This window comes from Asparagus officinalis, chromosome 2 (assembly GCF_001876935.1).
Source record: "Asparagus officinalis chromosome 2, Aspof.V1, whole genome shotgun sequence".
Taxonomy (NCBI): Eukaryota; Viridiplantae; Streptophyta; class Magnoliopsida; order Asparagales; family Asparagaceae; genus Asparagus; species Asparagus officinalis.
The window spans coordinates 32,621,471-32,648,814 of NC_033795.1; the positions used below are offsets into that span (position 1 = coordinate 32,621,471).

Genomic DNA, 27,344 nt, shown 5'->3' on the forward strand with positions numbered 1-27,344 from the left:
TTGACTTGGCCTTTAGCATTTCTTTCTTCTCTTCAAAGTACTCCCTCCAAAGCTGGTTATGAGGGTTTCTATTCCCGTAGATTAACTCCCCATCAATAGGGAAGCCCGTGTGAGTTTGCACCCACTCTTCATCAAATTTGACTGAAAATATAGACCCGATTTTAGGATCGGGAAAAGAGAATTCATCAGTTTCGCTAGTATAATGGCTGAGCATATGCTCTAGTGCCCGTCGATCACGTGCTGGAGGTCCGAAAAATACATAGTGCTCAAAGTTACTGCCCTTGTAGGCATCCTAATGCCACTTCTTCATTTTTAGTTGAAGTTTTTGCATGAAAGTACAGTACGATCAAAGACATGCACTAGGTCTTATATCACCTACAGGAACAACTTTCCTGCATAAACAACTATTTACTCTTAACAAATCATTCAAATTCAAATTAGGTTAAAATTAACAGTAAAGGCATTAACTTAATAAAAGTCAGGTTTTATTAACAAGAATAGCTAATAGTTGACACTTAAGAGTAAACATTAACAACAAACGAGAATTATTGACATGCATTGCTTCTAGCTATCAACAAATGAGAATTATTGACATGCAATTCTTCCAAGCTGATAATACTTCGTATTGCTCAGATCGTACTCCGAAATTAACAAATTGATTCTACGCTACAATAATCAGTCTCTCACCACCATTTTATTCATAAAAAGAACCCATAAACTTCAATTAAAATCAAAATCACTCAATTAAAATAATTAAATTCAAAATCACTCAATTAATTGCAAACTTACTTCTTCTTTGAGATGGACACATCCTCCGGCGAGCGTCTCCTCTTGCGCTCTCGAATTTCTAGTCTTTTCATGCTCAATAGGATTTCTGTCATCCTCAAAGGATGTCGGAGGAGAACCGTCGGCGGGAGCTATCAAGGCAGAGACGAAGGCGGATAAGTTTGGTAGTTCCTGCTTCGCCAATTGCACCGACCGACGCCGGTGAAGAGCCCCTTCCGTTTGAGTGTTGTCTCCTTCATCCTTGCTACGCTTAGGGTTCTTAGCCATTTCACTTGAAGAAATTTTGAGCATTTTTCTTATGGATTTCTTGGCCGCTTGAATGAAACTAGGGTTTTAAAAATGAGTTCTCAAGCTGACGGAGGTTTGAGGTTGAGAAGATTTGAGCATGTGAAGAGAGAGAGAGAGAGAGAGAGAGAGAGAGAGAGAAGAGACGAGAAGCAGAGAGCAGAGAGGGCCAGGTTTTGGTTGATCGGGAACAAGCTCAAATGGTAGGTTTCGGTTTTCTGAGTTATATTTCTCTCATGTTGTCTGGAATATAAAAAAGCGGCTGAAAATTATTAAGTCGGGTATTAAGGGTTTTAATCACACCTCAAAAAAAAGAGGGGGGGGTCGGGCGCGGCTAGGAAATCACATTCTATTTATTTTTTTTGGCGTGCTAAGACACATTTTTTTCAGGGAGGTGCACAGCACACCCTCAGACACACCCGATCACACCCCCCCTTCTAGCTACAGTGCAGGGCCGGGCCACATTGAGATTTTAAAAAAATCTCAAGTGAAGGCTCCTGCACTGGAACTAAAGGGGGTGTTGTCAGAGATGTGTCCGAGGGTATGCCTCTATTTTTTTTTTTCCAAGAGAAAAATATTACTAGTACTTTTGTTTTCCGATAATAATATATTTTCCGCCACATCCCTCGAGGCCCTATAGGTCAGACTCAAGTCCACAACTAGTAATAGGGTTCGTTTCTTGAGGTGGTCAATTCATCGTCATTATTCTCGCCGGCGGTAACATATCCATGCATCGTGCTAATGTCAAGTAAATTGAAGCCAGAGATTGCGGTATCCAGACCGCATCTCCATGCAAATCAAATGACAGTTGCACGAAACCCAATGCCCATGGTCGCCTCAATATTGGTTATGCTGACGTGTTTGTTACACGCGTCAGTCATTAATTGGCTGGAGCTGTACCGATGATGAGGAATAGGATGTGAGCTGACGATATAGTCGTACGGTCCATGGCATGACTCTTAAAGCTGAAAACTTCATAGAAGGTGGCCCATTTTTATAAATAAAATTTTTCTCGATATTTCTATAAATTATGTTTAATTTAAAAAAATTATAGAAAAGTTTTTTTATAAAATATAAAAAATGATATTATTTTATAGAAAATTAATTTTCGTTCAAAATGGACGGAAATCATCTAGAAACCCGACGCATATATTAAAAAATAATTAAGTACATTAGTACACTTCTCATGTGATTTCTGCATTGTTAGTAAGCTATTTTTTATAAAGCGACTTCCAACCAAACAAAAGAAAAAAATATATTTTTTTTCTATAAAGTTTGACACTTTTTCATACTTTGAACCAAACAAAGAAATAGCAAAAAACAAAAAATATGACACTCTTTTGAGTTCTATATATTTTTCCTATAAATTTTATAGAAATATTAAAAAAAAAATTTGAGTACTTTTCTTTTTTATTTTTTTAAAGAAATTGGACCAAACAACCGCTTAGGCTCACATCTACATAACGACCCTTACCGTGAACTCTGTTTTTTTAATACAACCTACGAAGAGCATCGAAGACTAGAAATTTGGGTAACTAGCTTGGTTGCACTTGAAGTCTATAATTTCTCTTACTTCCCACTTGCACATCTTCACTTATTTTTAGAAGCATATGTATATCCAAAGTTCTTAAGATTGCGATTACGTACTCTTATTTATTTTGACAGGCACTTGTATACTTTAAAGTCTTTAAAAGGCACACTTAAATGCCTTAAAGATCATAAAACTTACACTAAATACCCTTAGTTATTCAAACTTGATGGTATTCAAGAGCAAATTTTATAAATCTTAGGGTATTTAAGTGTTAGGTCTAAAATTTTTTGAATAATTAAGTGCAAACTTTAGAAACTTTACGATATATAAATGCTGTAACAAACAAGTGAAGAAATATAAATGAAAGTTTTAAAAACTTTAGAATATATAAGTGCTGCCAAAAACGAATAAGTGTATATCAAGTAGATGAAAATACATGACATTTAAGTGCAATTGAAAACTCAAATGAGTATAAAAGACTAAAAATTAGGTTAAATTTTATTAAGGATTTCATCAAAATATAAACATTTCGCTGTTCTTTATTAACATGAAAGTACAAGAAATTTTGTAAAGAAGTACATTAATTTACTGTGATTAATTAATGAATTTCGAAGAATATTACCCTCAACTAAGTGGGGTAGAAATTAGTCGACTGAATTTTTTGTAGTGAAACCGTGGATTAACTATACTTCGGTGTTCTATGCACAAGAATTTTCAATAAAATAATCCACAAGTATATAAGTGAAAACGTACCAAAAAGAAAGTGGAAACTAAAGGAAAAGATAGGTAAATTATTGGTTTCGAGAACAAAACAAATAGCCCGTTGAATACTTGGCTTACGTTGTCATATTGTGAAGTATCATGCATGTTCATTAACTCAATAATTGGATTTATTCTTAAAAGATCAGTTCACTCCAAATCAAGGTCAGTTTTTGCTTCAAAGCCAAAGATCGTTGATGCCTACGTGTCATCGTTGTCTCTCTTTTGTTGCTGGCGTTGGACACTCAAAAAACTTTTAAATTTTTGGGCATTTAAGTCCAAGAGGATATTGTTCATCAACAGTACACGTCTCTCTTATTGTCATAAAAAATAAAAATAAAAAATCGTCTATTATTTCGTCTCTGGCTGAGTTTTAAAGGCAATTAAAGTCCGATGTGTTTTGATTGTCTCCCAGACTATCGTCAATACAAATTATCAAACAATGAATGATGGAGAAAGAGAAGTTACGTAGGCTACTAATTGTTTGCAAATCTAAGAAACTTTGGCAACGATCACAAACCCGATTTTAAAATATACAGTAGAATAAAATAAATAACAAGTCAAACAGTATGCAATGCAATAATTACAGGAATAATCTGGAACACACAGAGATTTTATAGTGGTTTGGATAAATAATTTTATATCCACTCTTCTTTCTCGAGAAGACGTTTTCTTATTATGTGAAAGTTCTATTGAATCACAAACCCGATTCAGTAGAAATTTTAGTTTCTCCAAAATTAGTAGTCTAACCTGGACTCTTCACACAAGAGTATCCCTAGCCCTAACTAGTGGCAAATTCCTTAATTCAATCCTAGCTTGAGTAAGCCGTAAACCCTCAATCGACTATGAGTTGAGTAACTGTAAAACCCCGTGGATTTTGAAGGAATAGTTGATTTGTATATTGATAAATAAGTTTTAAATATGAAAATATCCTTTATGGATGCACGATTATGATAACATTTGATATGAGATCAATTAAGAGTATATATAAGAGTGTACAAGTGTTGGACATGCACAAAACGAGTTACAACACGAAAACATGCATGAAAAACCAAAACAGACTGATTTCGGTCTGATCGGTAGACTGATGAGGGTATCAGTCGACTGACGAGGTCATCAATCGACTGATGAGGGTATCAGTCGACTGATCAGCCAGTTTCCAGTTTTTGTTAGGTTTCTGGTTTGGGCTGTTTTGAACCGGGTTTGCATATGTATAAATATGTGATTATACACGAAAAACATATTTTTCGTCAAAGTTCCAAACCCTAGCAGTCTCTCTTCTTCCTCCTCAAAACCTAACCCAAAAAGTGAGATTTTGGGAGAGTTCGTGAGGCGAAAAGCGAGGAGAAGTGATGTTTTGCGAAGTGTGGTGACGAGGAGTCATTTTTCTATTTGTTTTAGAGTGTTGTACACGTGATAAGGCAAGATCACCTCTATCCAAACATTTTCTTTAGTTAATAATAGAGTTTTCATGTGATAATCAAGATAAATCTCATGTTTAGGGTTTAAATCTAATGTTAAACGTGTAATATATGATGTTTATGCTTTAAACCCATGCCAAGAACAGTAGAACAAATCTGTAACAAATGGATTTACATGATCATGATCATTACGGTTGATTTAATATGTTAATTATGTTTTAGTTCAGTTTAAATACCCTAGATTGTTGAAATAAACAAAAGTTTGGTTAATTTGATTGTTAAACCCTAAATCCATGCTTTTACATGTTTCATCTTGTTTAAACAAACCACTGGTTAACTATTCATGAGTTCTAAATCTGATATGTTAATAAAAACCCTAGTTTTTGAAGAAAATACACACAAACCCTACCTGTGCACTTTCTGTCGGTCCAGTCAACTAATGATGCCCATCAGTCGACTGACTGGAGGTCATCAGTCGACTGATGGCAGTCATCAGTCGACTGATAGCAATCATCAGTCGACTGACAGGCTCGTGTATGCCTTGTTTCTGTGAGCGACCTGATCAGTCGACCGAAGCTTTCTATCGGTCGACTGATCAAGTTCAAATTGTGATGTTTGACCCTTTCTACATGTGGGTTCGATGTATGATTGTGTAGTGCAAGTCATGCAATGTTCTATACATATATATTGAGGAGTACACGTACGAGAATTGAGTACGCATGATTACATCGTTTGGGGTATCCAAATAGCTTGTGTTCGTTAGGAGTGATGACTATTATAGAATATTATATTTACGATTGGTTGGGTGGGGTTAGTTGAGGCTCGGAACAAGACCACGGATAGACTACACTCTGAGTGCATTAGTCAGGACCGCAAAAAGATCACGATGGACTTCACTCCTTTATACATGATGGTACGCACGAGCGTGCATAGAGGTTGTTGAATCTATGATTTTTGGTTCGCATGGTTATGCGCAGAGGTTGATATACCTATTTATCAGTCCGCACGGGGGTGCGATGAGTTGATATACCTGTTTATCAGTCCGTACGGGGGTGCGATGAGTTGAAGAATTCTATAGAAGGACGATCTGATAATTTGATGATAACCTAAGTGTAGGCGATTATTTGACACTCGATCGATATGATATATTGTGAAGGTATTTCACAACTTGGTTACATAGGATAGTGTATCGATATTTGATTTGCCTACTAAGGGTAGTATGTGGAGTTGAATGATAGTTTCAGGAATGGTTGGTATGATTTTTCCTGTATTATTTCCTCATTATTTTGTTCGTAGTTGAAATTTATATTTAGAAATGTATAACTTGAGACACATGGTATATACATTATGGTTTTTTTGTTTGGATTATTTCGCTCGACGTACCAGTCTCGTGTTGTTGATTTATAAATATAAATTTTATGTAGTACAGGGTAAAATAATTTAGTTAGACTATGCACTTATAAGTAGAGCCTCCATCATACTTAGTATCCCTTCCCCTAGGGGCGGATGGAGATGAACTTGTTAGCGCTCTGCCACTGTGGTTTTTACTTCTTTTCAGTTAGCAGAGCAGAGTTTCGGAGAGCCGTAGGTTGATGGACTTTAAGCATAGTCGTCGTCACTTATTTGTAGTAGTTTCTTCTCCACAGATGTTAGTTTATGTTTCTAGTTGATTATAGAGCTACATTACATTTTGAGAGCTGATGACATATGTATTTTCAGTTGACTCCTGTGGTTGAGATTATTGACTATTTTGTATCACATTATTGGACATATTTATTCTTATATTGGTTGAGACTTAATCATTTTTGAGATTTACCTTTATTTCTATGCTTAATTTCCTATGTCCATCTCTTTTATATCTGCTTGTACCTGTACTGTTTTATTGATTCCTCTAGAGAGATATTTTTGTGATGGTAAAACATGTTATTGCATAGTATGGGTGTATGACAGGTTTGACATCCTTGGATTCACCTCAGACTGTAGCCTTGTGTAAATCCGGGGGCATCACAGTTGGTATCAGAGCTCTAGTTCCAGCATCCTTATAGGATTATCTTGTGTCGAGTCGTGGAGATAGAATAGAGTTTCCTAGGAATCACGTATAGAGTCATCTAGGAATTCCTAGATTGAGTGAGGACAATATATATATATATATAAAGTGAAAATTACGTTTTTTTATAACTATCTTGCTTTGAATATAAAGTATGCTGTGAATGATATGTGATATGATTTTCCTATTGGTATATGTTATGTTATTATATATATATATATATATATATATATATACACACACACACACACACACACACACACACACACACACACACACACACACACACACACACACACACACACACACACACACACACACACACACACACACACACACACACACACACACACACACACACACGAAAATTACAAATTTTTTTATGATAACTATCTTGCTTTGATTATAAAATATACTGTGAATGATATATGATAAGATTTACTTATTGTTATATGTTATGCTATGATAATCACATTTTATTATAATTTTATACCCTCATTATCTATTTAATATGAATAAATATACCACTAATAATTATTTTTATCTTTAATTGCGGGTTAATGAAGAATAAATCTCAAACTCCAATCTCTCAACAAAAGGCCCTTGATTTAATGAAGAAATAAAGCAAAGAAACCCATCGGAAAATCAATTGCCAAATTATCCAAAAGGCCAAAACAAAAAAGAAGAAAACATCAACAGAAGCCTAAATGAAGAAAAAAATACCAAAAGCCCAAGCCTAAAAGCCAAAGAGAAGAAAAGTTACGGGCTGAAAAAGGAAGCAGCCTGACATCGATGGTGGCATCGATGCCCACATCGATGCCAGCATCGATGCCTGTATTGATGCTGGCATCGATGCCTGTATTGATGCTGGCATCGATACCAACGGAGTCTGTTACGCTTCAATGGCTAAAAATCAATTGTTTTGGATAAGATTTTGATCCAATGACTCACATTCACTGATGTTTACTATAAATAGGGGTAGAGAGTGAGGGGTTAGAGGTGTGAAAATTTTTGTAACTCTTTTTGGAGAGGATGGCTACTCTTAATTGAGAAGGCCTACCAAATTTATAACTTTTCGTTACAATTAATAATAATAATTTTTTCATCACTTTAAATATTTCTTCTCTTTGTTGGATGATTAGGATGGAGATGAAGAATTATTTAGAGGTTTGTATTTCTTTCCTTTTTCTCTTTATTTTTCTTTTATTGCTTATTAGTTAGATTTATTTTCATGCTTGTAATTAGATTTTATTTTCTTATTTAAATAGTCAAGAGGCTAGTACCCTCTTGCCTTATATTTATTTCATGATCATAGATTAGATTTATTTCATGCTTATAGAGTAGATTTATTTTCTTGTATTTTTGCAATTTATTTTATAGTTTGGATTTTGTAATTTATTTTGTAGTTAGATTTTAATTTCTTATACTATTCACCTTATTTATTTTATAGTTTGGATTTTGTAATTTATTTTGTAGTTAGATTTTAATTTCTTATACTATTCACCTTGAGGCTAGAACCCTCTTAATTTCTTATACTATTCACCTTGAGGCTAGAACCCTCTTGGGTTTAGTTTTTCTTTTTATTTATTTTCACTTTCTTTGATTCACCTTTAGGCTAGAACCCTCTAGGAAATCACCTTTTTCTAAGAAGAGAATTCAATTCTAGATTACCTATATCTTTAATTGAATCCACTATCTTTACATTCTTGATTTTTTTATTTGTTTCTCGATTTTATTCATTCTTCCTTCTTGCCTTGTTGATCACATTTATTTTTTACTCACTTCCACTCTCAAATATATTCATTTACACAATCACAACCATTCTCTCCACAATCATATTCACTCATCACTCCTTTTTGTCACGCACACAACATAAGAACCGATTTTATATTTTCTCCTACGAAACACCTTCCTCGTGGGATCGATAACTCTTTATACTATAACTTGATCAATTGTGCACTTACAATTTTGGTACATAATTATGCCGCATCAAGTTTTTGGCGCCGTTGCCGGGGAAGATGCTTAAGTAGGTTTTAATTATGTTAGTTCTTTAACTTGTGTGTTTTCTTGTGAAGGAACCGCTTGGAGCTTGAAAGTCTTGGATTAAAGATCAAGAAGAACTTGGAGAATTGCTTTCGGGTAAGTCTTCTTTCTAGCGTTTTCAATTCCACCCTTTTTAGTTAGTTTCACAATTAGAGACAATTAGGATTAAAAAAATTATTTTTGTTGACCATAATAAAATTCATCTTTCACTTGAACATTAACTAACAAGATAATAAACTCAAACAATGTTCCCCTTCTCATAGTTGTTTGATTGTTAACCCTAATAAAAAAAATAGATTTTCTTTTTATCATCCTTTTTAGTCGCTTTTAATTTGTAGGGTTGCATTTCATATAGTGTATGAATTCACCAAAGTGATTGTAGCACTTGATTTGGCACACACTTAAAACATTCTTAAGGGTAAAACCCCTAATCAAGATAAGATAAGAGATTTCATCACCATTTCTCTAGCCCACAAATCACTAATTCCTCACTTCACAAACCCAAGCCTTCTAAAACTCATTAGACGTTGGCCCCTAAGGACACGAGCTCAATAAGGAACAAGAAATCCTTAAGTGAACCGGTTTAAGTTTTCTCAGATTAGTTGGTGTCTAAGGCAAGATTTAGGGGTTGCGTAAAGCGCTTCGTAAGGAAAGATGTACTTAATTGATCCTAGATCACCCTCCAGCACTATCCTTACCTGGCTAACTACATGGATAAAACTTTAATCTTTTCACTATAGGAGTTTTTGATTAGGAGCTGGTCTAGTTGAGTTAGGCTAACCCTAGAATTAGAGTGATTAAAAAGTAATTGCTTTGATTTGTTTTAGTTAGAATTTTTCTTTTTCTTCTCATAAAAAAACTAATTTTCTTTCTTTCTTTAGAAATAAAAAATTTATAAAAAGAAGTTGTTTTGGTGTATGCAAACTTGGGTTAGGGATAATTCTCATCGTTTAATTCGTATTGAACCAATCCAAGAAATGACAAATTAACCCATTCTTCAAGATATATGTTACCCCCACCAGAAATGCAATTCCATCTTGCATAAGGCTTCCTGAAGCAAATGGAGAAAATTTTGAGCTTAGACCGCATTACATAAACATGCTTCCCAAATTCCTTAGAAATAAAACAGAAGATGCATATATTTTTATTTCGGAATTTGAGGAAGTGTGTATTATGATTAAAATGAGAGAATTAACCGAAGATGCGATTAAGCTTAGATTTATTCCATTTGCTCTTAAGGATAAAGCTAAAAAATGTCTGTACAGCTTACCGACAAATTCCATCTCAACTTGGGATGAATTTGTCACCGTTTTTCTTAAGAAAATTTTCCCTATTCACAAAATGGTAAAGTTAAGGAACAACATTCAAAACTTTAAAATTATACCGGGAGAGCCATTCTGGAAATATTTCGACCGATTCAAAGATCTTTTAATCCAATGTCATCATCATGGTCTAGAAAAATGGCAATTGTGCCAAGTCATATATGAAGGATTGGACTATTCTTCAAAAACATCTTTAGAATCGATGTGTCAGGGAGATTTTATGAGGAAAAACACAGATGAAGCTTAGGAATTTCTAGAGAGTTTATCCGAGAAAACAATGCAGTGGGAACACTATGATGACAGGGTTTCATCAGTCCTCAATTCTAAGTCTAGTGGGCCTTCCTTGGAATCAAACATTGCTTCTGAAGCGAAGATGGCGACGATTCTACGGAGGTTAGAAGCTTTAGAATTTAAGGAACGAGCTCCAGCTCAAATCAATCATGTTTCTGCCCAAGGATGTCATAATTGTCAGTCTCCTACCCACGTTTCAGAGGAATGCCTTTTCCTAGGAAATAATCAGCCATTAGGACAGATGAACGCTGTATTCTAGCGCCCTAGAAATGATCCATTTTCTCCAACCTACAATCCAGGTTGGAGAAATCATCCCAACTTTGCATGGAATCAAGGAAATTCTCCCAGAACTCAAAACTTCACTCCCGCTTCAACCCAACAATTTCCTAGGAGAAACACAGTTCCTTTCAATCCACAATTTCAACAACCTAATCTGCCATATCAAAATCAGTCTCCTCTTCATCAAGCTGTAATTCAGACTCCTCATAATCCAGATCAGGATAAACGTCTCAATGTCTTGGAAAGGGGTTTGGAAACCATAATTAAGGCCTCTACTCAAACCGCGAATATGTTGACTCAAACATCCAGCACTCTGAATTCCTTTATGCAATCAACCGGACAAATGCTCAATTTCAACACTCAAGCTATAGCTAGATTAGAATCCCAACTTGGTCAACTAGCTAGTGCCATGAGTGAAAGAGAAAAAGGAAAATTTTCGAATTAACCCGTGGTCAACCCTAAGGACACAGGATGCAGTTCATCCTATGAAGCTCAAGTGAATGCAATCCATTCACTTCGGTTAGGTAGACAAGTCGATAATCAAGTGACAACTCCCCCAAGTCAAACTTTTGATCTAGTATAAATTCCTTCTCCTTCTCCTTCTGATGAATTTATTCAACAATCACCCTCCTCAGATGACCAAGAATCTGAACCGGAACCTGAGCCTGTTTTTGATAGGTTTAGACCAGTTGCTCCTTTTCTAGATAGACTCGGGCTTAGGAAACACTCCCTGCAAGAGGAGAATATCCTAGAAACATTCAAGTAGGTTAAGGTCAATATTCATCTCTTAGATGTAATTGAACAAATTCCATCTTATGCTAAATTTTTAAAAGAATTATGCACTAAGAAGAGGAGAATAAATGTTCCAAAGAAAGTCTTTTTAGCTGCCAATATTAGTGAAATGCTATCAAATCCCATACCTTTGATATGTAAAGATCAAGGTTCCCCCATCATTTCATGTATCATTGGTAATACTCACATTGATAAGGCATTTTTAGACTTAGGGGCCAGTGTCAATTTGCTTCCATATTCAGTCTACCAGCAATTAGGTCTAGGTGTACTGAACCCAACCAAATGCACCTTACAGTTGGCTAATAGATCTGTTAAGGTCCCTATGAGTGAGTTAGAGGATGTTCTAATTAAGGTTGGAGATTTTATTTTTCTAGTAGATTTTGTAGTCTTGGAAATTAGAGGATGTTCTAATTAAGGTTGGAGATTTTATTTTTCTAGTAGATTTTGTAGTCTTGGAAACACAGCTTGTTTCCAATCCCAAAGGACAGACACCGGTCATCTTAGGACGACCTTTCTTAGCTACTTCTAATGCTCTCATCAACTGTAGAACTAGTCAAATAAAGCTGTCCTTTGGGAATTTGACTGCTGATCTCAACATTTTTAATCCAGGGGACCAGCCAAATAATCAACCTCTAGAAATAAATTACATTCAAAAAAGATCAGAAGAAGAAGAAGAAGAAAAAGACGAGTCTGATTTGAGTTTTGAGGAAATTTTTGATGAAGAGTTAGAGTTTTTAGAAGAAACAGATCAGGTCCTTGAGAATAATGAAACTGTGTTAAACATTTGCTGCTTTGAATTAAAATTTGAAGAACTCTTTCTTGATGAACTTAGATTCTTAGAGAATAATCATCAACGAAAATTTCAGAACTCTACAAAAGAATTGGTTGTTAGAAAACAACACTTCACAGTACAAGAGTCTGAGTTCATTAAGAAATACAAAATGCATAACACCAATAATACCTACCTTACTTTGTTGCAAAAATTATTGAACACTCCAAAATGCTTAGAATTTCACATTATTGATTATATCATTCTGAATTTATTTAAAATCTGAGGAAGAATTTTTAACAATAATGTAGGATTCAATGTAGAATACGAGCTCTTCGTGTTGAACACTTCATTCTACATTATTTGTTTTGTTTATTTCAGAATAATAAAAAGAATTTATTCTTCTCTCATTCGAGAGTTTCTTATTCAGTTGAAAAAAAAAAAAGAAGAAAAAAAAGAAAAGAAAAGAAAAAAAAGAGAAAAAAAAAGAAAAAAAAGAAAGAAGAATAAAATTTTGATTCCATCCTCCTTAGACCAAAGGTAATTGCAGATTTTTATCAGCCGACCAAATGTAAGTATTTCACTTCTTATCTACTTTACTTTGTGCATCCTAGAGTTTACATTAAGGACAATGCAAAATTTAGGTGTGGGGGTGGGAATTAGTTATTTTTTCTCTTTATTTTACATTTTTACTTGCATTTTTGTCATTTTTTCCCTTTTCCTTAAAAAAAATTATAAAATTTTCGTCACTTGACAAATTGATAGAGTTATGTAATAATTGATTTATTTGATGAATTTTAAATTTTCTAATTTATTATTTACTCAAGTTCACCTTTTATGATAACTCTAAATAAAGTTCTTAAGAAATAATTTTCAAAATAGTATACTTTACTTAAGTCTTAACTTAGATCTTTATTTAAAATAATGGAATGCATGCTTAGCTTAAAGTTAAAAATAATTTTTCAAAGTGGCTTGACTTACATATTTTTTAGAATATATATACATAAAAAAAATTACAAAAGAAGAGTGCGAAAAATGGGCACAAAAGAAAACTCTTAAATTCAAGGTGATTCTATCTTATAATGCCTAAGTTGACCGAGTAATTAAGCCCAAGGAGTATTTTTATACTTAATGACCTAAGCTCAATTGGATTGGGATTCATTGGCCCAAAACTCGTTAAATGATCACTTAGAAAGCCCGTTAAAGTAGAAAAAAATCACCAAGGGAGAAAGAGTTAAAAATAATAATAATATAAAAAAAAAAATAAAAATAAAAATAAAAATACTAATAAATGTTTTATATATAGTTATATTTATATATATGGTCTTGGAAAATATTTTAGATCAAGCAACTTGAATACTATTTTAAACAAAGAGTTAGCATGTTCTTTTTAAAACTTTTAAATTAAATTTCTAAGTTTGACTTGGTTTTGTATTGCTATAATGAGAAGATTTTCTAGGAAATATACCTTAGAGTTATATATAAAAATATTTTCTTGAGTAATAACTAGCTTTAATTATCAAGTAAATTTAGTTATTTACTAACTTATTTAATTTGACAAGTTGACCGGATTTTGTGGGTATATTCACTGCAAACCCTCACGAGACTACAACTCGTTCACTAGGGTAACTTAGGGGTTTAAAGGCTTGTTGTATGCGCTAAATACAACCGCGATTCCTGTGAAAGTGAGTTAGGTTTTCATTCATTTTATTTTCTTTGCTAGAGGACTAGCAAAAGTTTAGGTGTGGGGGTATTTGATAATCACATTTTATTACAATTTTATACCCTCATTATCTATTTAATATGAATAAATATACCACTAATAATTATTTTTATCTTTAATTACAGGTTAATGAAGAATAAATCTCAAACTCTAATCTCTCAACAAAAAACTCTTGATTTAATGAAGAAATAAAGCAAAGAAGCCCATTGGAAAATCAATTGCTAAATTATCCAAAAGGCCAAAATCAAAAAGAAGAAAACATCAACAGAAGCCCAAATGAAGAAAAAAATACCAAAAGCCCAAGCCCAAAAGCCAAATAGAAGAAAAGTTGCGGGTTGAAAAAGGAAGCAGACTGACATCGATGCCAGCATCGATGGCGGCATCGATACCAACGGAGTCTGTTACGCTTCAATGGCTGAAAATCAATTGTTTTGAATAAGATTTTGATCCAATGGCTCACATTCACTGATGTTTACTATAAATAGGGGTAGAGAGTGAGGGGTTAGAGGTGTGAAAATTTTTGTAACTCCTTTTGGAGAGGAGGGCTACTCTTAATTGAGAAGGCCTTCCAAATTTATAACTTTTTGTTATAATTAATAATAATAATTTTTTCACCACTTAAATATTTCTTCTCTTTGTTGGATGATGAAGATAGAGATGAAGAATTATTTAGAGGTTTGCATTTCTTTCCTTTTTCTCTTTTATTTCTTTTTTATTGCTTATTAGTTAGATTTATTTTCATTCTTGTAATTAGATTTTATTTTCTTGTTTAAATAGCCAAGAGGCTAGAACCCTCTTTCCTTAGATTTATTTCATGCTCATAGATTAGATTTATTTTATGCTTATAGAGTAGATTTATTTTCTTATATTTTTGTAATTTATTTTGTAGTTTAGATTTTATAATTTATTTTGTAGTTAGATTTTAATTTCTTATACTATTCACCTTGAGGCTAGAACCCTCTTGGGTTTAGTTTTTTTTTTGTTTATTTTCACTTTCTTTGATTCTCCTTTAGGCTAGAACCCTCTAGAGAATCACCTTTTTCTAAGAAGAGGATTCAATTCTAGATTACCCATATCTTTAATTGAACCCGCTATCTTTACATTCTTGATTTTTTTATTTGTTTCTCAATTTTATTCATTCTTCCTTCTTGCCTTGTTGATCACATTTATTTTTTACTCACTTCCACTCTCAAATATATTCATTTACATAATCACAATCATTCTCTCCACAATCACATTCACTCATCACTCCTTTTTGTCACGCACACAACATAAGAACCAATTTTATATTTTCTCCTACAAAACACCTTCCTCGTGGGATCGATTGTTATCCTTCTTGTTTTGATGATGTTTAACAAATAATTTATCACTAATGTTGTTTGTCTAGTATTTGTGTTTTCTTATTTATTATAGACAAACAACGTTGTTTGAGGATGGATGGAATAGAGCTTCTACGATCATATCCAAAGGAGGTTGCCGGAATGTCGGTGAAGCCCTCACAATTCAAGTTGATGATCCAAGTTCAAGCTTCATCCGCAAGTGTACCAAGTTGAGCTATATTGAAGATCAAGATCTAGCTTGAGTAACTTAGTTTAGGTTTTATATTATGTGTGTTAAGTACGTTAAGCTCAATATCTATACACACACATTTATTGGTTTCTCTGTATATATATATAGTAGTTATACTATAGTATAATATATTATATATATATATATATATATAATATATATATATAGTATATATATATATATATATATATATATATATATATATATATATATATATATATAATTATATATATAGTATATATATATATATATATATATATATATATTATATATATATTTACATAAGTTTTTTGGTTTCTATGCAAATATATAGTAATATACATATATACATGCATGGTTTTGGGTTTTTCATGTTTATAATATGAATCACATATTTCATATTTACTATTTGTGGTTTTGAAAACGTGCATAGAATATGCAATTTTGTGAAATTTTGTATTCTTAGTTTTTGGACTTAACAATAATCTATACATATTTTTTTAAGTCTACAAATTCATTATGCAAAGTTTCAAAACATGGTTTAGCCTAAATGTCAAAATTCATATGTTTACATTTTCGTGTTTTGGACTATTTTGCAAAATGATGATATTTTTCATTTGGGAAGTCCTTTTTGGGAAACAGTTGCTTGTAGCATGTTGATTATCAGTCTACAATCATTCCCAAAGTTTTATATTTTTTAGAATTTATTTGATTTTTAAACAGTGTTTTAAAATAAGAAAAATGTTTTCACAACTTTTTTTCATGTATCAGTCCTCGGTCGACCGTACCGGTCGACCGCCCTTGAGTGTCATTGTTCAGTGGGGTAGCAGAGAGTTGTCGGTCGACCGCCACGGTCGACGAGAGCTCCAAATTATCCATCGGTCGACCGCACCGGTCGACCGAAGAAGTCTCTGCTCGTTTTCTCAGTTTGGGATCTGGATCGCGGTCGACCGCGAATTTTTTCGGTCGACCGCCGCTCTGTCAGTTCTGTTCCAACGGCTATTTCTTGTTATCATTGGCTGGGGCTTTTTTGTCATTTGCTTGGGTTTTTTTGCTGATGTTTTGAGTGGATATAAATACCCCATTGTCTTCAGCTCTTCAATAACAAGAGTGTGTTTTTAAAACAAGTTTAAAGAGTTTTAAACAAGGGTTTAAGTTTGGTTTAAGAAGCTTTTAAGCATTTAGAAGTTTGAGTTTGTGAAATCAATTTCATAAGAGCTTGAGGACATCATCTATTGGTGTTTGGGCATTTAACTATTCTCCTTCCATCTCTTGTCATCTATCGAGAAGTTTTCTAACTCTTTTCTCTAGCAATTTTATTATTGATTTTCATATTCTTATTATTGCTAGTTTGTTATTTGAGTTAGATTTGATTTTATCTCATTGTTACACACACCCACTTGAGCTTATTGTATTTGTATTCATAATATATTTTGGGTTGGTGAGAGTTGTAACAATTGAGTGTGAGCTTTCATTGTGTTCTCATCCATAGTAGAGAACAAACATTTATTGTATTGAGTCTTATTGTGAGATTCACTTTGTAATACACTTGTACACCGAGAGAAGTGTGTGGCGAGAGTCGGGGATCATCCCAAGAGGAGTGGCGTCGGTTGACGAACCTAGGAAGAGGCTGTAACCGAGCACTTAAGGGAGACACGTCTAGTTCAACACTTGAGAGGGTGTAGAGTGGGATTGCTAGAGTGGTGATTGTAAAGTTTTCGGTTAGCTAGAAAACCGAGTGTGAGGTGTAAACAATATTTGGGTAAGCATAGAAAACCCGATTGTGTTAGTGGATTTCTCCCCAGGAGAGGGGAGCGGAGACGTAGGACGGAATGTCCGAACTCCGTGATCATATCGTGTGTTTGAGTTTGCTTTGGCGCACTTAATCTTATGTTTATATTTCTTGTCGTCATTGTCCATAGCTCATTATTTATATGATCCACTATAGTGTTTACCCCTTGTGTTAGTTTCATATCCTTACATATATCATATATTGCTTATATCTCTTTGCTAGGATATTTCTTGTTGTTCATATTGCTTATCCTAGCTCATATAACTTATTGTATTTCATACTTGCTAGGATAATTTGTTGATTAGTTTTAATTGGTATTTAAATCGGATTAGATTAGCATAAGACTCTAATCACCCCCCCTCTAGGGTCTAACAATTGGTATCAGAGCTTGATGCTCTTTGATTTAAAGGTCTAACCGCCTTGAGTTAAAGATCCAAGTTATCTTATTTGTGCTAATCTAGTTATGATTATATTTGTCTTGCTTGCATATATTCACATATATATCATGAATATAAATGTATTTCGTTTAGGCTATGAATCAAATGTTGCTCCTAAATTCATTAGTTTTCCCTATGCACAATGAGCTTCTAGATTTAAACTATTTGTTGAATCTAGAAATATTGACTTATAGAAAGTTATTGATTGTGCTTATATTGTGCCCACATTGGAGAAATCCAAGTAGAGCAATCATGATAAGAAAATGTTTTCAATGAACAAGTTTTTGTTAGAATTTTTGCTTAATGCTTTTGACTCATCCTTTTCTAACAAATTTGTTCATTTTGATAGTGCTTACAAACTTTAGAAATTTATTGAAGCACATCAAGGGGACTTGGAGGCAATCCGACAAGCTTTGGAGGATTCTTCTTCAAGTTCATGTGGAGCATCATGCACACGGCCACAAGAGGATAACTCTTGTGTAGTAAGCAATTCCGATTCCGAAAATGATTTATCTATTGATGAACTCACTTGTGCATATGAGAAATTATCGCATGCCTACACTAAATTGTAAAATAATTTTATTGATCTTAAAAGCAAGCATGTTAGTTTAAAATCCGATCATGAGAAGCTAGTCTCTAATTTTGATATCATTTCTCAAGAAAATGTTGCTCTTAAAGAAATTAATGATATGTTAAAATTAAAAAAATGAAAAATTGACTTCATCCATTTCTAGCTTAACTCATGCTAATAAAGATGCCATGCTAGAAGTAAAATTCATTAGAAATGAATTTGATTTTTTTAAGAATAACCATATATGCTCTACTTCTATTATCAATGATGTTGTGACCAATAATGAATTGAATCTTATGAAAAACCGCATATCATGTTTAGATTCAACTTTTAACACATGTATTGATAATCATAAGAAACTTATGGACAAGTGTGCTAAATCTAGTGTCATAACTTATAAATCACCTACACACTATGCATACTTGTATAGCAAAGTTTACAAATGCTCTATTTGCGGTCGTAAAGGCCACCTTGCTAAATTTTGCTATGCTTGTGCATCTCATCAAGTTTCTTCATCACATGTACACACACATGCACCTATTTCTCATCATAAGCATGCTCTTGTGTATCATTGTGATTTTTGTGGTAGAGTTGGTCACTTAGCTAAGTTTTGTTTTGATTTGCGAAAAGTTTCTAAATCGCAAAATATTTCAAGTAGACCAATATTATTTCAAAATGTTTCTCATTTGCAAAATAATCTTAAAATACCATCTTTATTTGCAAATGTTCCTCGTGCACATCCACATGGTCAACATAAGCAAATGCATCCTCTTTATTACACTTATTGCAATCGAATGGGTCATTTGCATAATTATTGCTATGATCGGACCCGTGTACTAAATGCGCCCAAATGGGTTCATAACCCTAGGGCTTTGAGCTTAAATGATAGCGGTCATGTTCCTAAATCTTTTGGTACCAAGAGTTCTTGGGTACCAAAACAAATTTAATTTTTATACCAAGATTTTTAGTGTTTTTCTTTCTCTTTTTCTTGGTTTTGAAAAAAATTATATTTTAAACTTTTATGAAAACAATTTTTTTTGGTCAAATTCTTTTGTTTTCATGATTATTGGTTTTGTTTTGATGAGAGGTTTATGTTTATATAACCCCCCGGATTTATTGGATGTTTATTCCCAAATTATGTTTACCGGATGCTAGAATGATTATATGGGTTGGGACAAGCTTAAGAGCTTGATATATTGTTGCCTCTCTTGAAATTCTTTTGTTAAAAATCTTGTTTTAATTATTTCTTTGAATTCATTATACTTTACTTATATGATGATAATTATGTGTTTGTGCTTATGGATCATCTATGTGTGCCTTATAATGCATTCTATATGTGGTTTGATCAAGTTCTACAAAGAATGTTCTATTTATTGATCAAATATTGTTTTTGCATATAAACCTTGATTTATGATTTCTTTTGGTTGATTTGTTTTGATTTGAAAACTCTTTAGGTGATTCTCATGTTCTATCTTTTGATTTCATAAATCTATTTTTATACACTATGTTTTTATAATTGTGTAATGAGACACTTCTTTCATAAATGATATATCTATATGTGTTCTCATTGTCCTCTTGTATGTGAGTAATATTCAGCATATTTTTCATCTATGCTTGCTCACATGCTTTGCCTTAGCCTTCATTTCATACATTCATTAAGGCATTTTGATAGGGGGAGCAATCCCTATATCTTTCTATGTGTTATACTCACCCATGCATATTGTTAGGGGGAGCTTTCGCTCTCTTATTCCTTTTGTCCCCTTTTTTGATGTTGTCAAAGGGGGAGAAATATTGTGAGTATATTCTTTCTTATTCATATGCATGATATATTATACTTTGTATATTCATTTCCTTTCATGCATATATCCTTTTTGTAAATTATTTGTCATCATCAAAAAGGGGGAGATTGTTGGCCTTCTTGTTTTGATGATGTTTAATAAACAATTTACCACTAATGTTGTTTATCTAGTATTTGTGTTTTCTTATTTATTATAGACAAACAACATTGTTGGAGGATGGATGGAATAGAACTTCAACGATCATATCCAAAGGAGGTTGGCGAAATGTCGGTGAAGCCCTCGCAATTCAAGTTAAAGATCCAAGTTCAAGATTTATCCGTAAGTGTACCAAGTTGAGCTATATTGAAGATCAAGATCTAGCTTGGGTAACTTAGTTTAGGTTTTATATTATGTGTGTTAAGTACGTTAAATATACATGCATGGTTTTGGGTTTTCATGTTTATAATATGAAATCACATATTTCATATTTACTATTGTGTATTTGAAAACATTGCATAGAATATGCAATTTTATGAAAATTTTGTATTCTTAGTTTTTGGACTTAACAATAATCATATACATATTTTATTAAGTCTACAAAATCATTGTGCAAAGTTTCAAAACATGGTTTAGCCTAAATGTCAAAATTCATATGTTTACATTTTCGTGTTTTGGACTATTTTGCAAAATGATGATATTTTTTATTTGGGAAGTCCTTTTTGAAAACAAGTCGTTGTTGAATGTTGATTATTAGTCTACAATCATTCCCCAAAGTTTTATATTTTTTGGAATTTATTTGATATTTTTAAGCAGTGTTTTAAAATCAAAAAAACTATTTTCAGAACTTCATTTTCATGTATCAGTCCTCGGTCGACCGCACTGGTCGACCGCCCCTGAGTTCATTTGTCAGTGGACAGCAAAGAATTTGTCAGTTGACCGCCATGGTCGATCGAGAGCTCGAAATTTCCATCAGTCGATCACACCGGTCGACCGAAGAAGTCTCTGCTCATTTTCTCAGTTTGGGATCTGGATCGCGGTCGACCACGAATTTTTTCTTTCAACCGCCGCTCTGTCAGTTCTGTTCCAACGGCTATTTCTTGTTACCGTTGGCTAGGGCTTTTTTGTCATTTGCTTGGGTTTTTTTGCTGATGTTTTGAGTGGATATAAATACCCCATTGTCTTCAGCTCTTCAATAACAAGAGTGTGTTTTTAAAATAAGTTTAAAGAGTTTTAAACAAGGGTTTAAGTTTGGTTTAAGAAGCTTTTAAACATTTAGAAGTTTGAGTTTGTGAAATCAATTTCACAAGAGCTTGAGGACATCATCTATTGGTGTTTGGGCATCCAACTATTCTCCTTCCATCTCTTGTCATCTATCGAGAAGTTTTCTAACTCTTTTCTCTAGCAATTTTATTATTGATTTTCATATTCTTATTATTATTAGTTTGCTATTTGAGTTAGATTTGATTTTATCTCATTGTTACACACACCCACTTGAGCTTATTGTATTTGCATTCATAATATATTTTGGGTTGGTAAGAGTTGTAACAATTGAGTGTGAGCTTTCATTGTGTTCTCATCTATAGTAGAGAACAAACATTTATTGTATTGAGCCTTATTGTGAGATTCACTTTGTAATAAACTTGTACACCGAGAGAAGTGTGTGGTGAGAGTCGGGGATCGTCCCAAGAGGAGTGGCGTCGGTTGACGAACATAGGGAGAGGCTGTAACCGAGCACTTGAGGGAGACACGTCTAGTTCAACACTTGAGAGGGTGTAGAGTGGGATTGTAAGAGTGGTGATTATAAAGTTTTCGGTTAGCTAGAAAATCGAGTGTGAGGTGTAAACGTTGTTCGGGTAAGCTTAGAAAACCCGGTTATGTTAGTGGATTTCTCCCCGGGAGAGGGGAGCGGAGACGTAGGATGGAAGGTCCGAACTGCGTGATCATATCGTGTGTTTGAGTTTGCTTTGGCGCACTTAATCTTATGTTTATATTTCTTGTCGCCATTGTCCATAGCTCATTATATATATGATCCACTATATTGTTTACCCCTTGTGTTAGTTTCATATCCTTGCATATATCATATATTGCTTATATCTCTTTGTTAGGATATTTCTTGTTGTTCATATTGCTTATCCTAGCTCATATAACTTGTTGTATTTCATACTTGTTAGGATAACTTGTTAATTAGTTTTAATTAGCATTTAAATCGGATTAGATTAGCATAAGACCCTAATCACCCCCCTCTAGGGTCTAACATCGATAACTCTTTATACTATAACTTGATAAATTGTGCACTTGTAATTTTAGTACATAATTATGCCGCATCATGCTATCTATGTTTTAGGTCTCATTTACTGTGTCTAATAAACTCTGTTCATGAACTTATAGATGTCGGGAAGAGGACGTGGTCGGAGAGGAACTCGTATTCAGGGAGCTAGGTAGGCTGAGCCAGAGCCTGGGCTATAGAAGGCTCCACAGTACTTGATCGACCTTATAGCACCGATCGCCACCAGACTTACATCACTTGAGGAGCATGTAGCAACTCCTAATCAGACACCGGAGGTTCCACCACCAAAGGAATCACTTACAATAGACCCACTGTCATCCGTTGATAGGGCCACAGACCAGGAGGCATGGCTCAGATTTATGAAGAGATATCAGAAGATAAGGGCACCAGAATTTTAGGGTATATCAGATTCTCTTACAGCCCACAAGTGGAAGGAAGATGTGGAAAACATTCTTGATTTACTTAATGTCAACTCCATCCAGAAGTAGAGGTTAGCAGCTTTTAGCCTCAAGGGTGATGCTGGGGGATGGTACAAACTTCGGTTTACCCCAGAGAAGTGGATGACACTTACTTAGGAGGATTTCACACCCTTTTTCAATGAGCAGCACATCTCTTCCGCAGTGATAAGGCAAGATCACCTCTGTCCAAACCTTTTCCTTAGTTAATAATCGAGTTTCATGTGATAATCAAGATAAATCTTATGTTTAGGGTTTAAATCTAATGTTAAACGTGTAATATATGATGTTTATGCTTTAAATCCATGCCAAGAACAGTAAAACGAATATGTAATTGAGGTATTTACATGATCATGATCATTAGGGTTTATTTAATATGTTAATTGTGTTTTAGTTTAGTTTAAATATCCTAGATTGTTGAATTAAACAAAAGTTTGGTTAATTTGATTGTTAAACCCTAAATCCATGCTTTTACATGTTTCATCTTGTTTTAAAAAACTCTAGGTTAAGTATTCATGAGTTCTAAATCGGATACGTTAATAAAAACTTGAATTTTTGAAGAAAATACACAAAAACCCTACCTGTGCACTTTCTGTCGGTCAAGTCGACTGATGATGCCCATCAGTTAACTGATGGGAGGTCATTAGTCGACTGATGGTAATCATCAGTTGACTGGTAGGCTCGTGTATGCATTGTTTCTGTGAGAGACTCGATCAGTTGATCGAAGCTTTCTATTGGTCGACTGATCAAGTTCAAATTGTGATGTTTGACCCTTTCTACATGTGGGTTCGATGTACGTGCACATAGTGCAAGTCGTGCAATGTTCTATACACATATTTTGAGGAGTACACATACAGGAATTGAGTACGCATGATTACATCAGTTGGGGTATCTAAATATCTTGCGTTCCTTATGAGTGATGACTATTATAGAATATTATATTTACGATTGGTTGGGTGGGGTTAGTTGATATGGGTGTATCTTCTCTTCGGAACTTAGCGATCCTCATGGGAGCTTGAGGATAGATGATTCTCATACTAGCATGAGAATAGGGGGTGTCAAACAGTATAAGGGAACACAGGAGGAAGCGTGGAACAAGACGACGAGCAGAAGAATCGAAGTACCCAGTTTTCAGCCTGTGAGTCGACTCATGACTGTTATGAGTCGACTCATCAGGTTGAGTCGACTCATGACTGTCATGAGTCGACTCATCGCTGGTTATTGAGATTTCTCCAGTTTCTGTCGAGTCGACTCATCTCAGTCATGAGTCGACTCATCGAGGGTTTCCTGGTTCGTTTGGGATTCTGTTCACACGAATTCCTGTTGGTTTTGGGTCTGGTTATTTACCAAATTGCCATCCACGTTTGTACACCTATATAAGGGATTGTTTTAGGGTTTCTAAAGAATCAGAGAGTTAAATCAAGAGAGATTAACTTGTAATTGAGATTTGGAGAGCTTGTTCTTCAATTCTAGAGTGAGATTGTGAGAGATTGTAAATTACATACTCATAATCTAGAGGAAGTATTTTCCTTCGCCCAAAATCTGAGTTATTCTTGTATTCTTATTCTTTCTCCTCAACCCACCTTTGATAATTCCGCGATCAAAGGTGCTCGCACGGCAACTCGTATAAAGTTGGTATCAGAGCTATCAGTCAGTCTTATCCATGGAGGTGGCAAACAAGGTGAACCTTCTTCGAAGAAAATTGTTGAGTCCGATGTGGAAAGAGTAGATTCAGATTCCAACGAGGAGGAGGAGACCATTAAGACTGTATTGCATCAAGGTGGTAAGAATTCTTATCAAAACCAGAAGATTGACTTTAAGGTGGAGATTCATGTTTATGATGGGAGTGTTGACGTCGAGAGGCTTGATGACTGGATCGAGCGGATGGAGACATATTTTACTCTTTATGGCTATTCGTCGAAAGAGAAGATTGTGTTCGCGACTTTAAAGCTTTCAGGGAACGCGTTGACGTGGTGGAAATCCTACTGCAAGCAGGAGAAGAAGGCGGTATCATGGAACAAGTTCAAGGAGCTACTTAGGAAACAGTTCTATCCGGTGGGATTCCTTAAAGAACGTTGGTACAAGTGGTACGGCTTGCACCAAAGGGTCAATCAAACCATTCAAGAATACACTACGGAGTTCTAGCAGCAGGCGATGGTCCTCAACATTGCGACAGAGGAATATTCCGTGTTTATGAAGTATATGGCGGGATTGAGCGATCACATCCGAAAGGAGATGATGCTATTCACGGTGGAATCAATTGCAGAGGCGAGCGTGAAGGCAATTGCCATTAAGGGTAGACAAAAGAAGGGCAACGAGGCTAAGGGAGACTCCAAACAGACGGGAGGCGAGTCTAGTGGTTCTCAATCTAAGGAGGAGAAGAAAAAGGGTGATCCAGGGAAAACAGGGCTGATTTGTAGTCACTGCGAGAAGACAGGGCACGAAGCTGATCGGTGCTGGGAGAAGTATCCTCATCTGAAACCAAGAGGGTTGAAGAGGAAGGAGGAGAAAAAGGCATACATGATAGCTCAAGGTCCGAAGGAAGTCCCGGGGATGACAGAGCCCAACAGCAGTCTCAATCTTATGACGAGAAAACAGACCACGAAAGAGGACGACGACCCGAGAGAGCAACTCTTTGTTCTTAAGTTGCAAGTGAAGACCAGTTTGGTTGATGCCATTGTTGATTCGGGCAGCGAGAAGAATTTGATATCTGAGGCATTGGTGCAGAAGCTAGGTCTGAAGACGGTCAAGCATCCAAAACCCTATCCATTGGGGTGGATTCATAAGGAGGAGAAACTGAGTGTAGTTGATCAATGCACTATCAGATTTGCGCTCCACGAATCGTATATTGACGAGGTCACATGCGATGTCGTTCCATTGGATGTTTGTCAGATTATACTGGGTAATCCGTACTTATGGGATAGATATGCGATCTACGAGAGGCGGGCTCAGAAGTACACCTTCACTAAGGATGGTGTAAAGTTTATATTTCGTTCGGCATCTCTTCCGAAGGAGACAAGTGGTGCAGAAAAGATGGAGGAGCTCAAGAGTTTCCTCAGCTGAAGTTCTAACTTGAATGGGACTTCAAGTTCTTAAAGAGGGGACACATGATACATGTGTATCTTCTCTTCGGAACTTAGCGATCCTCATGGGAGCTTGAGGATAGATGATTCTCATACTAGCATGAGAATAGGGGGTGTCAAACAGTATAAGGGAACACAGGAGGAAGCGTGGAACAAGACGACGAGCAGAAGAATCGAAGTACCCAGTTTTCAGCCTGTGAGTCGACTCATGACTGTTATGAGTCGACTCATCAGGTTGAGTCGACTCATGATTGACATGAGTTGACTCATCGCTGGTTATTGAGATTTCTCCAGTTTCTGTCGAGTCGACTCATCTCAGTCATGAGTCGACTCATCGATGGTATCCTGATTCGTTTGGGATTCTGTTCACGCGTTTTCCTGTTGGTTTTGGGTCTGGTTATTTACCAAACTGCCATCCACGTTTGTACACCTATATAAGGGATTGTTTTAGGGTTTCTAAACATCTTTTAGGTCAGAGAGTTTAATCAAGAGAGATTAGATTCTAGATTGAGATTTGGAGAGCTTGTTCTTCAATTCTAGAGTGAGATTGTGAGGGAGAGATTGTAATCTTTTGTTCTTCATAATCTAGAGAAGGTATTTTCCTTCGCCAAACTGAATTGTTCTTGTGTTTTGGTCGTCCTTTTCTCAACCCACCTTTTGGTAATTCCGCGACCAAAGGGTGCTCGCACGGCAACTCGTATCATTAGTTGGGGCCCGAAACGAGACCACGGATGGACTACACTCTGAGTACATTAGTCAGGACCGCAACAAGATCGTGGAGGACTTCACTCCTTTATACATGATGGTACGCACGAGCGTGCGCAGAGGTTGTTGAACCTATGATTTTTTGTCCGCATGGATATGCGCAGAGATTGATATACCTATTTATCGGTCCGCACAGGGGTGCGATGAGTTAATATACCTATTTATCGGTCTGCATGGGGGTGCGATGAGTTGAAGAATTCCAAAGAAGGACGATCTGATAATTTGATGATAACCTAAGTGTAGGTGATTATTTGACACTCGATCGATATGATATACTGTGAAGGTATTTCACAACTTGGTTACACGGGATATTGTATCGGTATCTGATTTGCCTACTAAGGGTAGTATGTAGAGTTGAATGATAGTTTTGGGAATGGTTGGTATGATTTTTCCGCTTTTATTTCCTCATTATTTTGTTTCCTAGTTGAAATTTATATTTAGAAATTTATAAGTTGAGACACATGGTATATACATGAATGTTTTCTTGTTTGGATTATATTGCTCAATGTACTAGTCTCGTGTTGTGGATTTCTAAATATAAATTTTATGTAGTACATGTTTAGACCCTAGGAGGGGGGTG

The 27,344-nt window shown here is 35.0% G+C and overlaps 1 protein-coding gene across 1 annotated transcript in view; it reads right to left on the reverse strand.

Annotated features, from left to right (window-relative positions):
- LOC109831028 overlaps window positions 347-27,344 on the reverse strand; it is a 45,755-nt gene continuing 18,757 nt past the window's right edge. Inside the window, exon 3 of the mRNA XM_020398372.1 lies at window positions 347-392. Within this exon, the coding sequence (XP_020253961.1) occupies window positions 347-392 (46 nt within the window). The remainder of the gene's footprint in view (window positions 393-27,344) is intronic.